The 20,748-nt window shown below is 45.8% G+C and overlaps 1 protein-coding gene across 2 annotated transcripts in view; it reads left to right on the forward strand.

The window, feature by feature from the left end:
* Window positions 1-18,959, forward strand: part of LOC128301212 (triple functional domain protein) — a 77,937-nt gene extending 58,978 nt beyond the window's left edge. Inside the window, exons 3-13 of one of the 2 annotated variants that reach the window (XM_053037576.1) lie at window positions 2,073-2,159; window positions 10,890-11,013; window positions 12,281-13,136; window positions 13,530-14,443; window positions 14,517-14,678; window positions 14,759-14,962; window positions 15,911-16,169; window positions 16,254-16,526; window positions 16,589-16,919; window positions 16,992-17,381; window positions 17,451-18,959. In XM_053037576.1, the coding sequence (XP_052893536.1) occupies window positions 2,073-2,159; window positions 10,890-11,013; window positions 12,281-13,136; window positions 13,530-14,443; window positions 14,517-14,678; window positions 14,759-14,962; window positions 15,911-16,169; window positions 16,254-16,526; window positions 16,589-16,919; window positions 16,992-17,381; window positions 17,451-17,752 (3,902 nt within the window). In that variant the 3' untranslated portion in view covers window positions 17,753-18,959. Of the gene's footprint in view, window positions 1-2,072; window positions 2,160-6,718; window positions 6,819-10,889; window positions 11,014-12,280; window positions 13,137-13,529; window positions 14,444-14,516; window positions 14,679-14,758; window positions 14,963-15,910; window positions 16,170-16,253; window positions 16,527-16,588; window positions 16,920-16,991; window positions 17,382-17,450 lie in introns of those variants that run through there. The other variant, XM_053037577.1, reaches the window with a different exon arrangement.
* The last annotated feature ends 1,789 nt before the right edge of the window (window positions 18,960-20,748 follow it).

Raw genomic sequence — 20,748 nt, forward strand, 5'->3', positions numbered from 1 at the left:
ATAAAACCCCTTTCTCCAGGCTAATCAAACACTGATTAATGGGAAATTGTGCTCAAATTGCTTCCCATGGCTTCACCCGAAGAAAGCAAATACTTTTATTTGATAATTATTTGTACTCAAAAAATATTTCCCTTCATCAAACCTGGCGTCGTGTATTTCGCTGCATCCTACCTAAATACCCTACGCACTCTGGGGCATAAGTTCATCAATGTCACTCATAAATCACCGACCGACTGACCTACATACATGCGTGGCATCTTCGCGCCGTGCATCAACAGGGCCAAAGCACTACGGATGCCGTCACACACCTTACAAACCTTCAAAATCTCGGTGCCATTTTAGACAAATTTCAAACCCGCTTCAAAAAAAAAAAAGGTTAAAATAACAGTTCCCCCTCCATCGCACAGATGAAAGCCGCGATCCAAACATCGAAAGAATGGTGTAAATTGGGCTTTTCTTTTCCTCCGGGTCGTACCCTTGAATCGGGCCCGACGTTTTGAAGGGCCCACCCAAGGTTCCGAAGATGCACAAAACGGGCGTGTTTGTGTGGAACACTGGCCACCAAATTATCCACCACACGAAAAAAGACCTTATTTACATATTACCAACACAGACTCCGGCTTGGATTGAAGCCTCAAATGCCGCCCCTAATGAATGAATGTAATCTATCCCGCTTCAACGAAAATGATGGTGTAAAAGATGATCGGAGCTGATCGAGAGCCCTAACTCAGGGTCACCTGTTGAGTGGTGCGATAGTTTTGGGGTCGATTAGGCATGGAGACATGGAGACACTGTGGGCCATCTTCAAAGTTCGGTGAACGACTGTCCAAACATAACAGGTTCCGGCATGACCTGTGCCGGAATTGTGGGTCAGATCAGCGGGTTCCGTGATCATTTCGCGCACCGAATCCGAACCCTCCGGGGAAGCAAACGAACCTTCCGCCATCATAATTCCATAATTTGGAACGAATGTTGCTTATCAAAAGAGGTCACTGGGAAACCTGAGGAAACGGGTCTGGACAAGAATTTCATAACCACACTTGGGAGGAAGATGTTTGCAGGTCCTGTACAATATTCAGTTGGACAGAATCCACCTTCTGGTCGAACAAGCGATCTCGTGGTCGTGATTGGCCCGAAGGTGCGTCGGAAAATTGGGTTGAAATAAGAAAATCGTGTACATTCGCGCGACCCCTTTTTCGCCAGCACTTCGTCGATGCGTCCAGCAGAAAGAACTCGCGTTCGGCCATTCTAGGAACGCCACCCTTTTATTCCCAGCTACCAAAGAGACGTTCAAAAAGAGCACCGCCAGTTTGTAGTGCGCGTGTGACGGTGACCAGCCGACAATTTCCCTTGCAGGGAAGGTATCTTCGCCGCACGATTCGCCGCTACTAATGGTGGAGGGAAAACGAGTTGATACACGATTTTTGCGTAATTTTCTTATCTGGGTTAAGTCAATGGAGATAGTAGATAAGAAGGCCAGTTGGTCGCGCTCGGGGCCGGAAGTAAGGTAAGATGCAAAGCACCCGACACCCAGGAGTTTCTGGTGTTTGGAAACAACCCAATGGTGTACTCTTGGTTCGAGGGAGAGACGACGATGATAAAAAGTTATGTTTACTTTTGTTTTGGACGCAGAGGTTGCCAATTTCGAGTGTAAACAATTTTATTGCGTGGTTACGTTTCTTTTAAGCAAATTGTTATCTTTTCATTGTCATTGTGGAACTGTGGCAAGTTTACACTGGAACCATTAAACACGTATCGATATCAGAAACACCTTGTTGGCTAACAATCTACTATCGTAGGGAAAATTCATAAATAACAATGTTTTCCAAAAGCTGGTGAAACTATAGGAAGCACTCAAGATAGAAGAACAAAAAGGAATAAAACTCAAACATCCAGGTATAAGATATTTAAATTTGAAACTCAATTGAGTCCGGCTCTGATAAATAAACTGCACACCTAATTCAACGACCTTTCAGTTTCAAGTTGTTACTAAAAATATATATTGATACTAATGACACTCACCATCATCACAACTAAACGCATTCCATCTCGTTCTGCTCACTTCCTTTCAGCACCTCATCTACCGCACGAAATCGTCGCCCCGCGATCGATCCGCGAGCTACCGGAGAAACTTTTGACATCAGGAATTTCAATACCAGGTACGTGCACACGTTGTCCAAGATCCCCTTCAAACAGTGAAACAGCCCCGATGATTTCCCACATCGATTGTCACACGATGCCCTCCGTCACACGGCCACAGGCGTATAAGCTGTGCTGGTTTCGGGATGGGAATGAAAAACACTTTTCCTTTCCATCGCTCTCGGGGCGTTGTAGGTAGCAATTGGCGGTACGGCAGCAATTGTCGAGGGAACGTGTAGAAGATCGCACAAAACGATCGTTCCGTTGGCGGGAAACGGTACGGTGACCAAATTGCTCGATTGCGGTTTCGAACATCATACATCTCAGATATATCGGATGGATGACGATCGGGGTTGGGGCCTTTCTTCACCCGATCGATCGTTTGCCAATGTCGGGTGAACATCAGCAACCGAAAAGGATCGTGCGTGCGTGTGAAGGCTCGGCGAGACTGTTACTGGCTCTTTTTGTATTTGTGAACGGCACACCGTCGGAAGACACGACTTCCTGAACCTGCGACGTGCGGTACGGTCAATCACCAATAGCCAGATTGTCATCCCCGATAAGGGTCACCCGTTACTGGCCTTTGAGCTTCCGGCGAGCTCTTGTCCGGGTGTCTCGTACCGATCCTTTGGTCGAACGGTACCGATCCGTGCTAACCGCACGATCCGGGATTACAGTAATCCTGGTGAAATATGAGGCCGACGACTCCCGACGACCCCTCGGTTGTGGGACACAATACCCGTCAACCATCTCGTGGCGCATTGTCGGTGGCTTTTTTTTTTGTGGATGAGGGTAAGAATCTGTGGAAGACATCATGGACAGTGATCGTTCGAAAGGGAAAGTCCACGACGGTGTCGTCCGGCCACAAATGTGCCACACCACTTTGCTGTCGATATAAATTAGTGGTTTGACATATCCTAACCTTGGGACTAATATTTCAAACCAAACGCTCTGCAATACGTGTTACGTCCCCTGGGTTGCGTTCGTTTGGGTTCGGTTTTCTTACTCCGCTACGCTTGGGGAGTCCATTTCGGTGAGCTTTCGCAACCAGTGATGTCGACTGTACAATGACACACTGTACAATATATCCTAAGAATTCATTAGCTTGTATGTATTCCTCTTTTATTTGATAATTATGAGCTAAAGTATTCGGAAGTTGGAGTATTGTATATGTATTTTCTACTTAGTACAGTAGTTCAGCTTCTGATCTATACTTGATCTACGGACATGACTTTGTAATTTAGTAGAAAAATATGTTATGTGAAGACATAGCTTCTTCAACAAATATTTCGAATTTTTACTTTGAAATTGTTTTTTCAATAACTATTTAATGATTACTACTTAAAAGATTTTCAAGTTGACCAGAAGAAGTTTCACTAACTTTACGTAGTATGTCCGAGGGAGATCTGACATGTATTCGCCCATTCTGGATCTCTAAATGAAACTGATTCTCCTCAAAGTCATCTCGACTGACACACTGAAAGCTTTGCAGTCAATCATTTACCGATATGATATTTTACTATTGCTCACTAAGCATAATCCAGAAATAACTCTTTCTTTGTCGGTTGAACTAGAAATCCCTCGATCAGCTTTAAGGCATAAATCACTGCCGTCTCATTTGCTCCACGCTTCAAGCTATTACTAATTACTTTCACCCTTCAAGATGACCCAGCCTGTGCATGAAAGTTTCACACCCTTCCCGATGCGCTTGGGCACGGTTTTCGGCTATCTGTGCGCTATCGGTGTTTCCCGTAAGCAGGGAGGCGCGTTGTGCGCTGCATGAGCAGATTAGATCGAACACATGTACCGATCGATCGATAGCGATCGTCCGAACATCAATCATCGCGCACACGGCGCATCATAACCGCATCGACCCGACCGAAACACTTTCATCCTCCAACGCAAACTGCGCCACAGAAAAGGGCTACTCCTCGCGCAGAGACGGTGCCCTTTTTGGTCAAACCTCGCCAAGACACAAAAGCCGGTTTTCGTGTTCAATAACTGGTGGAAAACAAATGACAACAACTCCTAAAATCTATATCGCTTTCCGGCGAGCCGGCTGGATGGTGGGGATGGTGTGCGGGTGGATGGACCCCGCAGTGGACATGCAACATGAACATAAAACTCACCCGCCCCAAACCAAGCAATGGCAACCGCCGGACCGCTCAAACAAGCAGTCTTCAAGCAGCTGTTTCGTTCCGTGAATGGAACATGAGTGCCACATAATTCCTGGCCCGCGTACCATGGAGGGCGAATATCTGCGCTTAAAGATCCAACTTTGGAACGAGCATAGGCACACACACTGCACTGCATGATCCCTGCTTCCCTTCCCTTTTACAGCAGCGAAAACCGTCCCCTTTTCCCTCCCCACATGTACAGCGTGGCGCTTTCCGCGCATGCTGCGGCGGAAACAAATGACTAATATTTATGCTGCACCGCTTATTGCTATTGTTGTTCCACCCTGCTTCTCCCCCGATGGTTCCTCTTGGCTTTCATCGATCGGTATTCCCGAGGATCATGTGGTTTTCGCTCCTTCCTTTTACACAGGTGATGCCCGGTGAGGAGCCCCAAACGCTTTCCGGGCATAAATGTTGCTTTTTTCCCTCCCGCTGTACTTCAGTAGTTTCAAGCGATCTTGTCTAGCTTCCAGTGTTGAGCGGCCCATATGAGCCACCACCAGCCGTGGCTCGTAGAAACCTACCGACCAGCGAGATTAGATACGTGTGTGCGGAGTGGGCCGGTGTTTCTGCCCAAAGGAAGCGGGCGCGATGCGGTTGCTGTTTGTGGCATTATACTAATCGCCATGGATGCCATCAGATCCAATGATCATATTTATACATTTTCCATCCATCATATCCGTGCACTGGTACGCGCGGGGGAGTGTGACGCGTGCAGTTGTTGCATACATGTTGCACAATCACGAAACAAACCCTTTTTTGTTGTCGGGGCCGCGCTAATCCCTCGCTTATATGAAGGCCGTTTATGAATCATTGTATTGCAGAGGAAGAAGTAATGCATCCAATTTGGTGCTTCGGTTGATGTATTGTAGTACCACAAAACAGATGGACGATAGTTCCATATTGTTTGGCTGTAAATGTTACTGATCCTTTCGAGCGATCGGCAAAAGGGCAATATTCATATTAAGTGGATGTGTTGGAAACTTTGCTGAAGAAGGAAACGTTTCCATGCTCTTTCAACGTCTTTAATTTTCTAATAAAAATATTTTTCCTGTCCGGGATGCTGAGTGATGGGGTTTGATTCGATTGTTATTGCATTCGAGTTTAATTGGATTGATTTTATCGATTTATTCTACTATTTTATTCCTAAGTAGTATAATATTTGTTTTTTTACGATATGTTATACGTCCTCGTGCATATACATCCAGCTTCTAAGTGGATCAGTGGATGAACGGTATTTAACTTGGCCATTTTGTTTAAAGCGAGCATTTAGTTTGATGTAAAGTTCATAATTTTACAAAAAGTTGGGAAAAAGTTAGTGTCTCTAATGGACCACACTTCGAATTTACAATATATACCTTTTTTTTATTTTTTCATAAATATCCCTTAAATTTTCCGGAAAAAACGGTGAAAACTAAATCCTAGACCCTAGAAGAAAATAGTAAGCATCTAAGTTTATTTTAAATTATGATGAAAATGTCTTTTTCGATGTTTGTTTTTAAATCCGTGGCGTGATTTATTTTTAATTTCTCTGATATTTTTTCTCCGGCGCCCAATTTTTTTCTAATTTATTTGTATATGTTACTATTCTTTTCATCTATCCTCCTCGATTTCTGATTTTATTATTTGTTTCAATTGGTTTTTAAATATTTTTTGTTAATCTTCCTGATTTTTTATCAAACTTCAACTTTTATTTAATTAAAAAAACATAATCCTAGGACATTGTTTTCGTTATCGTTTTGCTAACCTAATTTAAGGGACTTTTTTTCACTTTTAATTCCCTCCACATGTTAACTCTTGCAACAAACTTTCGGTATTTTGATTTGTATCAAATTCAACACAATTCCTTAGAACAAGGCTCATTAGCTAACGTTTCGTGCCGTACACGATGTTTGATATGATTGACTGACACTAAACATGCTTTTACCACACGAAATACATCAACAGCCCCACATACATACAGACACACACCCTAGAACCAAACACGATGCAACGGGCGTAAAAAATGTTTTGCTACATAAGAACAGAAACCAGCACGGAGAGCCGTTCCCATATTCTGCCTAGAACATGACATGTGTTTTTTTTTCTTACCATGCGAAATACGTGACGAATGTGCAGTGTGCTGCAGTTGCACCGATCCGCGGGTATGATCAAATTTTAATACCCTCGTATATGCGGGGCCGTATGTTTTGGGTTCATATTTATGCAACCGACCTAGTTTTCCCGCGGGGTCGGGCTCTGTTGGAGTTCACACATGAGCCTCCGGGACCGCGGGCATCAGTAGTTTTACATTCCCGGCGCGTACGTACACAACTGTCCGGGTTCTGTGTTTGGAGCCTCGCCCATGTTTTACCCAAGAACGCCTCACCATGTGTCGGAATGTGGCACACTGTCTGACATCCCTTTTGTTTTATTTATGCAAAAACCAAACCGGATCGCGAAATTGGAAGAGTGGTTTCAATTTACATATGGGAACGAGGAACGAGGAAAAACAATTCCAAGGTCAGTACAGGAGGCTGCCACTTTTTTTTTTTTTGAGTGAGTGTGTTGTTCTTTGCTAGCAAAGCCACAATTTTGCTGATTCGAAACAATTTGTCACATTATGCATGATCGTTAGAGGGTTGGTGAGTTCTGCAACGGCCGGGAACAGCCCGCGGGGAACACCACATTTTCTATTCGATCCTCAATTGGTGTAACGAATTGGCTTCGTTCCGGATCGATTCGTGGCTTTCTCGCGGTGCACAATGAGTGTGATTGAAAGAGGATTCGTTTCGTGGCCCGAGTGTCCGAATTGTGTACATACATTCAATCATCGCATCATGTATGCTTTCTTCCTAACGAACGCTGTTGCGCTGTAAACGAAAGCCTGTTTTCGACTTTTGGTAAACCGGGGCTCCGAAGGAATTCCGTCAAATCGTTATCATAAATTGATACGTGCCGCGAAAGAGGGCGGCAGAAAAGATTATCCCACACAGTGCGGGCCGGAACCCAATAGCGCCTCCCAATCGCACCCGGTAAGACAAATGCATCTCGTTAAGTGCATCGCTCAGCGCACTGCCGTTTTTAGCCGGCAACAAACAACAAAAGGAAAGCGCAAAAACAGATGGGCGGTTTTTTTTTCATGCTGCTCGCGGTTGCAGTATTTATGTATTAACGTAATCCGAGCGATTAAGCGTGAACTCCCATCCGGAGGCGTTCGCACACACACACACACACACATGGGGTCCACGGGGTTTTTGCCGGCTTCTTGACGTGTTCGGACCACTGACAGAAGCGGGAGCGCTCATAGTCACCGCTAGTAGTTCCTCTTTTTTACGCATTTACATTCGCTTTAACATGCAACTTTCGTGGGGTGGTTTGCAATAATTCTTCTCTTGCTTTTTTTACCCCGTGGCTTTAAAATCACGAACAACGGTTTTCGGTGCGACAGGTAAGATGCACACACGAGCTGCCCTTATTTAACGATGTCTTCATCCGTACCGGGTGCCGTGATTTTCTGCTCGTTAACGAAAATTTATTGCCATTTGGCTGTGGGTTGCTATGACGATGTGTCTGTGTGTGCGCACATACTGGGCAAAGGAAAACGACAAAGGACCTCAAGGCAAAGTCCTGCGCCCGTCGTACGGAGAGTCACCGATTAACTAATGAAGTCGCGCAAATGCGCACAATTAGCCGATCGTTGGCGTTGAAGGGCTTTGGCTTTTGGCGCGAGTTTTTCTGTTCTGTCTTCTGTCATGCAAACCAGTGGGTGTTGAAGCGATGCTGTGCTGTCTTCGCGTCATCGGGCAACCACAGCAACCGTTGAATTGATTCATCTCCGCTTCGTCTCATTCGACGTTACTGCATTCGGGCGCGTTGCCTCAGGTAGAATGTGTCACTTTCGACATCATTACATCGGACTTTCTCCTTCGGTAGGGGTGTAGAATTTCTACCCAAAAGGGTGAACGGGGGAGGAGGGGGGGGGGGGGGGTCGAAATTTGTCCCACAGGCCGTAGCTTCCCTCACGGTGTGTTGCGTGTGCATGTGTGTGTGTGTGTGATTTAGTAAATTTTATGATATCGTTTGCTGCTCTTTCTTCTCTCGGTTCAGAGCATTTATTTCCACAAAGCCTCTTTCTATGCTGGAGCAGCTGGAGTAAAAATGGCTTGACCCGAGGGCATTATTGAAAAATGAAAGTGTCAATCAATCCTGGTGGATGCCTTTTCTTCACCTTCTGTAGCTGCTGATGTGGGGAGCGATAGATTCGCCCGTCAGCTGCCAGTTTAATGAGCCTCAAATGGACCGTTTTGTTTGCAGCCTGCCACCATGTGAGATGTGGATGGTGATGAATGGGGGTGCCACACTGTTCGATGGAGGCTTTCTGCATTACGAAAAGATATATTGCGCACAGAGAAGAGTCAAAATGGAATTCCATTTTTTTCTTTCATTTTGGGGCTAAATATTTCCTTTTTCTGAAACAAGGATAACGATATTTTTGACAATCTCTAAAACATACTAAGTAGAACGAAATGTTGTCGGGGTCATGAGCCTGAAGTTGGCAGGAACTTCAACAAAGTCTGAAAGATACTTGGCAGTATTTAGATCAGTTTTTTTGTGGACTTGAACATCATCAACCTCGTTGTTTTGATTTTCAAATTTTTGGAATCCTCCGATGTATTGAAGGTTGTCCAAAAATTTTTGTTTTGGTCCCGTCTCTGGGATATTGGGTGATCCTCGGGAATCCTCGGGTTTTGTAAGGGTTTGATGATCTTCTCGAAAACTTGTTATGATTAGTTAGTCCATCTCCTCGAATGATTTGATGTTACGTCCAACGAACATAAAGTACCTCACGAAGTCGTCACGTCTTCACTCTAGGATGGAGCCTAGAATACAAACCGATCCTCGAGACCTTGCGGTTTGACAGAAGTGACCGGTTACATAATGTCAGCCAGGATGTGATTTTCCCACACGTTAACCACAAAATCCTTGTTATGAGATGCGATATAGACGAGATTCAAATCGCGATCTTTTATTAGGCTAGAACATAAGGAACCGTACCATGTGAAACTTGAATGCACTTTTCAATTAATAGTCCTCAGCGTAGTATCTCAATGTAAAAGATAACTAGTTGTCTAGTTCCCTGCGATTATTCGTAAAGTCGACAAAACTAACGATACTCTATCCAGTAATGCCTATAAGCCGATCCCACTAATATTTTGCTTTCTACCAGCACTAATCGACAGCAGTATTATCATCTTCCACATTAATCAAGCATTCTGGTGTTGAATGAACATTCCACTGGCAACAAATCACCCGAAACACACATTTCATAAACCCACTTACAACTTCATGCATCATCTAAAACCTCGTCGTCCCCGGCCATCCAACCAACCCCTAAAAGAATTGACCCGCAAGATCGAAAGTTACCGATTGCATCCGGCCGAATGGACCACGTGCGCATGGCCAACTCCGTCGTTGGATTTCGTACATTTCCATTAAATCCCATTTCCACGCTCATCTTCGAAAGGGAGAGCATACAAATCTAGATAACAACACCGTTCGTCCATCGGACAGTGGGTCAGAGACCGCGGCCGATCATTCTTCTTTTCGGAGCCCCTAAAAGAAAGGATTTGCACTTGCAGGCATGAAGGGAGGTTGCGTTTTGCGAAGAAGACAGCCCAAGATTTACGCACTTTCGCTCTCACTTTTCTGGCGAAGATCCTATCGCAATGTACGCAATGAGTGTGTTCGGTTCACCGACCTGCCGGGTGTCTTCATCCTTGCCCTTAGGAAGGAAATTGATCTGCTTCTGCAAAAGGTGGTTGCTTTTCGGGACCGATTTTAAAATCGGTTTGCTAACTCTGCTGTTAACGGAGGGGGGCAACAAATGTCAGTGGAAATAGGGCTCACTGGAAACTAACCGACAGAAATTCCAGGATACTCCCCCCATAATCACCACAACCCGGGCCCGGGCCTGGTATGGAAGTAGTTATTTATTTTTCTACACTTACACTTCTACGACGATAAAATTAAATATAAATCACTTTCACGCGAATTTATACCGTCTTGCGTGGCGCAATGTGTCGTAAATAAAGTCTCACGTGGTTCACCTTTCTGCGGTCTCGGCCGGGCTCGCCTCACTGTTCCTTCCGGTGCGATCGAGCAAACATAAATGCGCCACCTTCGCCTATCGAACCACGAACACGATAGGCGATTTCTATTGATTTATATGCCTTACATTTCCCCCGGGTTTGTCTCACCACCGTGGAATGATTCTTTCGGGTTGATTAAGTGTACAGCTCGGGATTTCCACGTCCACAGTCAAGAAGGCCAGCTGGGTTCGGTTACATTACATTACACAGTAACGAGATGGATAGGTTCACCCGTTCGCTTCCTTGAAGTCGTGATCAGGTGCGATTCGGAAGTGATTAGTCTGGATGTTTGATCCTGGCTGGTAGAAAATGGGAAATGTCTTACTTAGCTTGATCGATGACGATTTCTACAATGTTTGTTGCATTCAATATTACATCTTGTTACTTTTCACCTACAGGATGCTACCATGCTAACCTCTAATTTATCTATCTTCTCCTACAGGAACGCACGATCGCTCCGGCGCACCGATCATCTACATCGAGGTGGAGAAAACGCTCGCATCAGGCTTGAACTGTTACGAAATTGCAACAGTGCTACTGTACTACAATACCCTACCGATCCAAAGGTAAGCACTCCAGCGAAGAACCACAACATCCAACAACCCCCCCCGAACAGGGCACCTGAAGACGAACCCGCCATACTAATTTCCTGACCGAGCGGGCAAGATTTACGAGCTCAGAAGCTTCAAACGACGAATGCATCTTGATGCACCACGCAAACTGATGCAACGCGATGCATAATGCGGACGCGGATGGGCGTCCTTTACCGTTCTGTTGCGGTGAACTTAAAATTGATTTTACCGATACCGTAAATCATGGCTGCGTATAGGGCTTCTTACCAAAGGGACAGACAGTTGCAATATGTTGCCATACCGTTACGCACTGCAAGCAATCGACGGTGAAGCATAAATCATGTCTGCCAAACTACAAATGCCACGGTTGTCTTAAGCTGTAGCACATATTGGCAAGGTGAACGAGATTGTAAGAGAGATCTTGGAGTGTTTGTTGATAACAATCTTTTTTACCCGAAAATTCTCTAGTGAAAATGCTGATCTTTCCAAAACCGACGAAAGGTATGCAATGTTTAAACACTAACTTTCCATACAAACCAGCAGTTTTCAGATTTCCGATACCAGGAGAGCATGTTTTAAGAGGTAACACCTAGTACCAGCCGAGCAAGATGGCGCGAGAAATTATTTATGAAGACCATTTTTTGTATTTGTTGAATACGCCTAATACATGAGTGTCTCTTTCTTCCAACACATTACAATTGTTATGGGAGTACTTGTAGCACAATATTAGTGACTCAACTAAAGATTTGAATTTAAGCTCGCTTACCGGATAAAGTCCGAAAACAACGCATTCCGACTGTTGCTCACAATTCCATGAAACGAAATTATGAAATCCGGTTCGACGGAGAATAATTTTAGCCTTCTGGTCTAATTTATCATTCAGTTCAGCCTGTGAGTTTTTATCACAAACAATTTTCACAATTTCTTTGGAACCAATACCATGCTGGTGGACATGCCCTCAAGCTGGTGTTCTTTTCTCCGTGTGCTCCAAATTCGTGCCAAAAACAACAAGAAATTATAAATCGCAACTTTTAAAGACACTGTACGAATGGAAAGAGAAAAAAAGCTTCGCAGAAACAGATAATTGAATGCCATGTTCGATCATTTATCACAGGTTGAACGTGGTGATTATAGACATTTTTTCTCCGTTCCGCTTCTTCTGGGGTTAGAATAAATACACTGCGAGCAAGAATCAGCTCGGGGGATCCAAACGTCGCACTAAAGATTATTTTTTCTTCTTCTTTCTATCCGCAACAAACAGACCCGCCCATTACACACTGCATCTGCTGGTCAACGAAAGTGCACAGCTTGCCTTTCTCGACACGATCGAGAGCACGCTGCAACTGCTCGACGGTCACCTGAAGCTGTGCGCCGTCTTCGTGTCCGGGGTGTACGATGCAGCGGAACAGCAAGCCGGGTTGAAGCAACCGAAGGAATACCTCCGGCCGGGCAGTGTGCGCGTACGCTATCTGAACAACGAAACGATCAAGAACTTTATCAGCACGGACAATCTACCGATCCAGTGCTGCGGCTTCTACGTGCACAATCAGCGCGAGTGGGTTGATTTCTTCCTGCTGCTGGAATCGTTGCAGCAACAGTGCGTAGAAACGGGCCGTCGGTTGGTGGCCGTGCTGGGCGATCTGCGCGCCATGGAGGCCCAGCAGCATCAGTCCGGCCAGCCAGCGAACCAGCAGCAGCCCGGGCTGGCGACGACACGCCGCCAGCTACATTCGCAGCACCGGGCGCTTAGTCGGGCGTTGATGGACTCGGAGCTGCAGAGTTTGCGCCGCAAAGGGCCGAACACCATACAGCGGTTGCAGGACAAGCTGACGGTTATCAACAACAGACAAACGCTTAAACAAACCAAAAATTTAGTTAGAGCCTTTAGTGTAGATAGTAGCATGCGTAGCGTTAACGGAGCTAGTATTACCGGCCACGGGCCCGAATCACGGGGCGAACTCGAGCAGGACATAATCAATGGGCGGCTGGCGGAGGTGATCGGCATCTACGGGGAGGTGGATCGCGCCGCACGCAAGCTGGAGCAGCTGACCGAACAACGCCGGGAGCGTCTGCGGGAGATGACACGCCAGCGCGCCCTGGACGATGAGATCAATGAGGTTGGTATGAGGAACTCCAGCGCACTTACACCATCTGGGCTTCGGGTCCGGTAAACGAGTTGTAAAAGATCCGCTTTTTTTCGCATCTGCTAGGCGGACACTACCGTGGAATGACCTCTAAAAACCACACCTTAGTTACTTTCTCCCCTTGACCACCATTGCAGACCCTTTCCGAATTCCAGCAGAAGTTAGAAACTTGTCGGCGCAAACCCGATTGATAAATTAAACATTAGCTCTCTTTAACTGTACTGGTCGCCGGAGTTGTATAAATTATCACATCTCCCCAACGCCGACGATGATGAAACGGTTCATTCGACCGGAAGCGAACTCTCGATTTCATCCACACTCCGACCGGTTCGGTTTTGATATGTGTTTCTGGCTTTCTTCCCACAGGTCATCTGCTGGATGCGCAACGAAGGTGAACAATCGCTCCGCACCTACAGCGAACCGACTGCCCTCGAATGCCCCGACGCGGCCAAGGACTGCGAGACGCAGTTCGAGCAGTTCTACTACACCGCCCGGAAGCATGTCAGCAAGGGACGGGATCTGTGCGATGCATCCGGCGAGCTGGAAATTATGCGCGACAACCTCAAGCTGCTGAAGGACTGCGTGGATGAGTTCCAGGAACGGTTGGAGCGGGTGCGCGAACGGATTGAAGGTGCGGCCCGACTACACACCCTGCTCGGCATGCAGCAGCTCAAGCTGGACGACGACATCCGCACGGAGATGCTAAAGCTGGCGGAGAAGATAGAAGCTCCGATGCGCTTGATAGAACGCTGCAAACGTTTGGTACCGACGGTGAACAGTGAACCACACGACACCAGCACCCCTTCAGCTGGGCATAATAGGGACGATTCCATGAACGAACAGTCCGGCAGCCACAGTGCCCATAACCAACAATTCCTCAACCATCAGAACCACAGCAACAACACAAACAGTACCAGTGATAATATAAGTTTAGATATAAGCATGTCGGATGATACGATCACCGCTACCAGCACGCCGGAAAAGGGCAAGTTTGGTCCACCGCCACCTCTGCAACAGTCACTGCCAACACTCGCCGAGCAGACCACGGAACCACCTCACGACCATAGTCGGGAGGGTCAGGGGACGACGGTTAGACACCAGAGAAGTCATCATCACCATAGTCACCACGATCATCACCATCACCAGCGCCACGAGGAAGAGGACGAGGAGCTATCCAAGATGGCCGACTCGGGGCTTGGCGGGTGCGATCGTTGCGAGGGAAACAGCAAGCTGGAGAGGACCTGCTCCTGTCAGAGTTTCGATGATCCTAAGAATGTGTGGTAAGAATCTCCCCAGACACACCAACCAGTGCACGAACCTAACACATGTTCTCGCTCTCACCCTTAAATACAGCAACAACAGTGACGATCTGGACGAGGATTGCTTTGAAGGGATCTCAAAGCCACCGATGGATCTGCAAATTCCCCTGCAGGCGAATGCACATCTGTACTGTCATGCCTCGAACCTGCAGCTAGACTACGAAGAGAACAATCCGTTTGACCAGAAGACGCAAAAGTAACAAAGTGTTTCGTGAATGAATCGAGTGAGGACTCACTAATTCATCTCTCACATGCATTCTCTCTCGCCCATCGCAGGACGCTTCTATTGATCATGCGCGAAATGATTGGCACAGAACGCGACTACGTCCGCTCGCTGCAGTACGTGATCGAAAACTACACGCAGGAGCTGTTGCGCGAGGACATACCGCAGGCATTGCGCGGCCAACGGAACGTCATCTTCGGCAACATCGAGCGTATCTGCGAGTTTCACCGGCAGCATTTCCTTTGCGAGCTGGAAAGGTAATTGGTTCGGTATGGGATCTTACAGACTAGGACAAGTGTGTGTTTCATATGGCTGTGTATGCTTTATCCCCGTAGGTAACATCACCCACTTTGCAGGAATTAGAGTGCGCGTGTGCGTGTGTGCGAATGAATGAAAGGAACAGACCGACATGACGACCCAGGGACACAACGCAAATTGAATATGTTGAGACCATTTTACGTCCAAGTATACCCTATGTTTGCATGGAACTGACTGGAAGAAACGTAGACCTTGGGAGGTGAAAAGAGAAGAAATAATTGTAGATGAAGACTGGGGAACTTTACTCATCTACGGTATAGATTTGAAGTTGTACTACATACAGAGCACTGTTCTGCATCTTTTTAACTCGCTAACAATATGCTCTGGCCTTATATATTATAAGGCATATAGGACGATAGTAGCGCTGTCCTTAATATGATTCCTTCTTCTTGTAGAATAACAACGCAGATCAGCCAAGACCTATTATTAATAATCAGGACGATTGATGGATTTCATTCTTCAGCTTAGAATTAACACTTTCTTGTATATAAATATATCATATTCTTGTAAATACCAACGACCTAGCAGTTAAGGACATAATTCACCGCAAAAGAGTTCCTTTTTCAGCTATTGTGATGCGTCCTGTAAATTGAGTACTGCACACTCTTGACGAATGGGTCAATTTAACCCATCGAGACATTTGTACCCACAGTAGTCAACTGCCCAAGTATAGCTGGGCCTGCTCAGTAACCCACGGGGCTAAGCTGTTATTACCGAACACAGCGATTTGTCATCTGCGCCACGCACTCAGGACGACATTACACAGCTCAGCCAAAGACAACGGCGACAAAGAGAGAAGGACCCAGAGATGAACGGCACAGCGGAGTTTAGATACTAACATTCTGCCACTTGTTGTACATCCCATTTGTATCTTTTCCCCTTCCCAGCTGCGAACATCACCCGCTGAAGGTCGGGACCGCATTCTTGCGGCACGAGTCCAAGTTCTATCTGTACGCGCTGTACAACAAGAACAAGCCGAAAAGTGACTCGCTGATGAGCGAAAACGGTACCCAGTTCTTTAAGGCGAAACAGATCGAGCTGAACGACAAGATGGATCTGGCCTCGTACCTGCTGAAACCGGTGCAGCGGATGGGCAAGTACGCACTGCTACTGCAGCAGCTAATGAAGGCGTGCGCTGAAGTGCAGGTAAGTTGCATCCAAACCCCGTGCAAGCGACGTTCCAGCATTAAATGGTTCTAACTTTTGCTTTTGTTCCTTTCGCCCTCGTAGCACACGAACAGTAATCCGGAGATACTGGAAGACCTGGAAATGTTACAGAAGGCGGAAGAGATGGTACGCTTCCAGCTGCGCCACGGTAACGATCTGTTGGCGATGGACAGCTTGAGGGATTGCGACGTGAACGTGAAGGAGCAGGGACGTCTACTGCGCCAGAACGAGTTTCTCGTGTGGGAGGGTAAGGCGGGCAAGAAGTCACTCCGGCAGGTGTTCCTGTTCGAGGAGTTGGTACTGTTTAGCAAGGCGAGAAGATTCCCGGATCGGAAGGTAAATGCTTAGGATCGCTTGAAATGGAGTAAGATTTTGCTAATGTCTGGTTTTGCTTCTAGAATTTGGACATCTACATTTACAAAAACAGCATCAAAACGTCCGACATTGGGCTGACGGCACACGTTGGCGATTCGCCGTACCGGTTTGAGATTTGGTTCCGGAAGCGCAAACCCGGCGACACCTGGACACTGCAGACAATGAGCGAGGACGTGAAGAATGCCTGGACGGAGGAGATCTCGAAGTTACTGTGGAAGCAGGCGAAGCGTAACCGTGAGATTCGGCTGGCCGAGATGTCGTCCATGGGTATCGGCAGCAAGCCGTGTCTAGACATTCGTCCGAGCCAAGATCAAATCAACGATCGGTCCATCAGTATCTCGCAGCTTGGCAAGGGTAACACATAGTGTTATATTACTTAATATTCCGAGCTCCCTTTTTTCTGACGGCTTGATCTTGTTGTTTTAGCACCGAAACTGCGCCACTCGTTCATGGGTACGCTACCGGAGTCAAAGTCGAACAAACGACCTCAGTCGATCATTTCCGTCAGTTCATCTTCCTCGGGTAGTTCGTCGGTCAGTACCGGTACGAGTTCGACGACCAGTGGCTGCGAGGCAACGACGGTTAGTGTCAGCGGCAACAGTAGCAACAGCTCGTCCGGATCGTCATCCGCCGCTAGCAATAGTGGCAGTAGCAGCAGTAGTAGTAGCAGCAGTGCCAGCAGTACCACCACAACCAGCATCACCACGTGCAAGCGGCTAACGCTCAACATTACCGACCCGAACGCTCCGGCACCGCTCAAAACGGGCTACAAGAAGCATCAGCGATCAACGACTCTCGTGAGCCAATGTTCTATGGGTAGGTCTCGCAGGTTTCCATTCCGGCTGCTATCGTCACACTTCATCTTCTTCCATCCTTTATCCACAGAGAGTGGCATCATAGCTGATATTTCGCTCAGCCCGGATGAGGTGCTGGACAACCCGCATTGGCCACACCATCACCATCACCACCATAGTAACCATCATCTACCAAAGCATACCAACCTGAAGAAGACTCACAGTCTGGCATCTTCCACGCTCAGCACAGCAGGTCCCATTTCACTGTCCGCCTCCATACCCTCACCCACCGGTGCGTTAGAGGACGCCAGCAAACCGGACGGCAGCAAACCGGACAGCATGTCACCGACGGTCGAAACAAACGATCACCATACCATAACCGTTCATCTTTAAAGTGGAAGATCCAACGGAACTACTACTACTACTGCTGCTATTAAGCAGTAGGAACTGTCTTAAGGAACCTGACAACCGAAATTCACCCTGTACAAACCATCGTTCCTCCGGTCCGAGTGCATGTTGTGTGTGCGCGTGTATTGCATAAGTTGTATTGTAAATTAACCTGGCCGCGATATGTCGTGCGTTATTATCGTAATTAGGTTTTATACCATTTCGTACTAGTATTATTATTATCTTCTATCGCTATTTTATAACTATTGTTTAGGTGCTTACAATGATGGTGAGCTTTAGAAAGGTTTAACAAGAACAATGCTGTTTCTAAATAGCTAAAGTCTAAAGGATGAAAGTAAAACAAAAACAAACAATTAACTAACGAAATCAATTGTTGATCGAATAAATGTAGGGAAATATATACAGAACAGTTTTGAATGCAACAAAAAAAACACACACATAAAACGCCACCCCAAAGGTAGGGGAAAGAAACATTCGATAGGAAGAGAAAGGTCTAAATGTGAGGAAATTAATTTATTGTACTAGCGTGTTAAATTGTAATCTTTAGCAAGAACGGGAATTGAACCTGTACAATGTGCGCCTAGCTAAGTGGGGCAAAACTTATAAAGCGAAAAAATGAAAAACAAAATATCCAAGCTAACAAAACTAAATGTATCTATTAAATTCCGTTTCTTTTGTTTTTGGCCAACGTTCGCAAACAGATCAGATCAGATTAGTTTTAGCAGAAAGACAAAAAGAGAGCAAACAGGGTTCGTTTTACTTCGTCTCTTAATGCGCATATTTCCTTCGAACACTCCCATTTCACACGTGCTATGTTTCGTCTGTTTTCTTCTTCCGTTCGTGCTTTTTCTGTTTTAATTAAACTGTGTACGAAATAAAACCGCGTTTGCGTTTTGTTTAGTGTGTAAACCTATCGTGTGTCTGTGTAAGTGCTATTCTTATCCGCTACTGGTAGTAATACATTCATAGGGCCAACGGAACGGACGTGCCGCGTGAGAAGGGAAAGTGTGAACGATAAAAGCATGATAAGAAATATATATATATATATATACTATTTTATTTACCTGTATAGTTCGCGTGTTGCCTAGCGGTTCATCCGGGCACGGGCACTGGATGAATAACACTGCTTTCTGGGCAACTGTGTACTGGGAAAATGATCAATTTCCTTATGTTCAACCAGTGAGTCAATCTCCTGGGCGGAATTTTTGAAGGGGGGCCTATAATTTTGCTACGGCATTATCGGTGTTAGGAAGGTGTACTTCAAACATGATTTAACAACACCAGCAAAGTCTCGGAAAGAAAGCTCCCTTGCTTACACCTCGGAGTACTGTTGCGTAGCCCTGTAAACGGGCCTAGTAAGCTAGTCTATATATAAACGTTTGTATGCGCTAAGGAGAACCATCACTCCACTACTTGGATGACATTTTCTACGATTTACGTACATTTACGAATCCTGATTAGTCCAGCGCCTGCTACGATTTTTCGCCTAAGGTACAGTTTTTAATCGGTTTACTTCTGCGGTAACAAACAGAGAAATTTCTTAAAAACCTGTTTCGCTCATGTTGATGTATTAGGCGATGAACCAAAAAAAAACGGTTGACGATGTCGATGTTTTGTAGTCACTATTCAAGAGTGGCCCGGTAGTGTATTTGGTAGCGGCGCCAGTCCCACACCGATCCTCCGTAGTGGGGATTGACTATATTTGTTGAGGCATCAGTTAGTTCATAGCGCGAAATTCAAGTGAATAAAACAAATATACATAAAATATCTTCCAATTAGTTAAAAATTGCCGTAAAGCTAATCATACGAAAATACACCAATATCCGATTATAATCGATTATTATCCGTTCGTATTTTAAATTAATCGTACAATCCCTTCTAGCCGTTTTGATGTTCTTGGTTTTGGACACAGCGGCGCATCAAACGGTAGACGGAGTAGGCGGTCGCCTAGGGCCTCGCCGTGATGTTTTTCAAGAGGTAACATTTTCCTTCCCCTTCCCAGTGGAGGATCAATCCCTTGGAAGCCCAGGGTGAAATTATAGTTGGGGCCTCTAATTTTAAAAACGATTATGGAGGGAGGGTGGGAGGGCATTGAGGTCCTTAAAATGATCTGCAACCACATTTGTCCAATTTTCCTATGATAGTCCCGGTGCAAAAGTCGGTTCCTGTCGCGCAAATGAAACCAACAAAACAAATGAAACCAAACTGAAAATACAAACAGCAATGCAAATTAATTATTGTCTTTCGACTCTTAAATTCGCGATTTTCGTTTCGCAACAAGTACCATCCGAAAGTATTTTTATTGATAAAACAATACGTAAGTATAATGGGGGTGTATTATTTGATGAACGTGGTTATTTTTGAACATTCTGTTTTATGAACTCCATCCTCACCATGTCGATCGTTCCACGCACATTATTTTCGTGTCTTGCGCATGCGTTTAAATCTCCACCAGTCGATGAAAAAAATGCGTAAAACCTTGCCGTCGGCCGGTACGAAATTCCATGCAAAACGGGCTGTTTTCAGATTTCCTACACCAAGAGAGCATCCAAAACAGGAGCTGACATCAATTCCCCTCCAGTATGCATATTGCTGATCCGCTCTCACGTGTTATCATTGCCGGTGATAGAAGAGTTTCTCACACGTTGGCTATTATTACAGGGTTTTTGGGGACTATATTGACATGTTCAGCGTGATATTGTTTTGCTCGTTTTGTTATCTCATATAATTGTCTCATATATCTCATATAATATAATATAATATAATCTTTGGCAAGTTATCGTTGCCAGCAATAACATTTGACGGTCATTCGATAGCTCTACCGAACTTGTCAACGCATATAGCCTTTCCCGAACAAAGCAACACCGAGCTGGACTTGTCAATACATCCGACGCCAACCCTGCAACGCACACCATCGCTCTCTTCAAGATGAAGAATCCCCTCCCTCAATCGCATACCTGGCTGATCACGCGAGAGTCTTA

This window comes from Anopheles moucheti, chromosome 3, assembly GCF_943734755.1.
Source record: "Anopheles moucheti chromosome 3, idAnoMoucSN_F20_07, whole genome shotgun sequence".
Taxonomy (NCBI): Eukaryota; Metazoa; Arthropoda; class Insecta; order Diptera; family Culicidae; genus Anopheles; species Anopheles moucheti.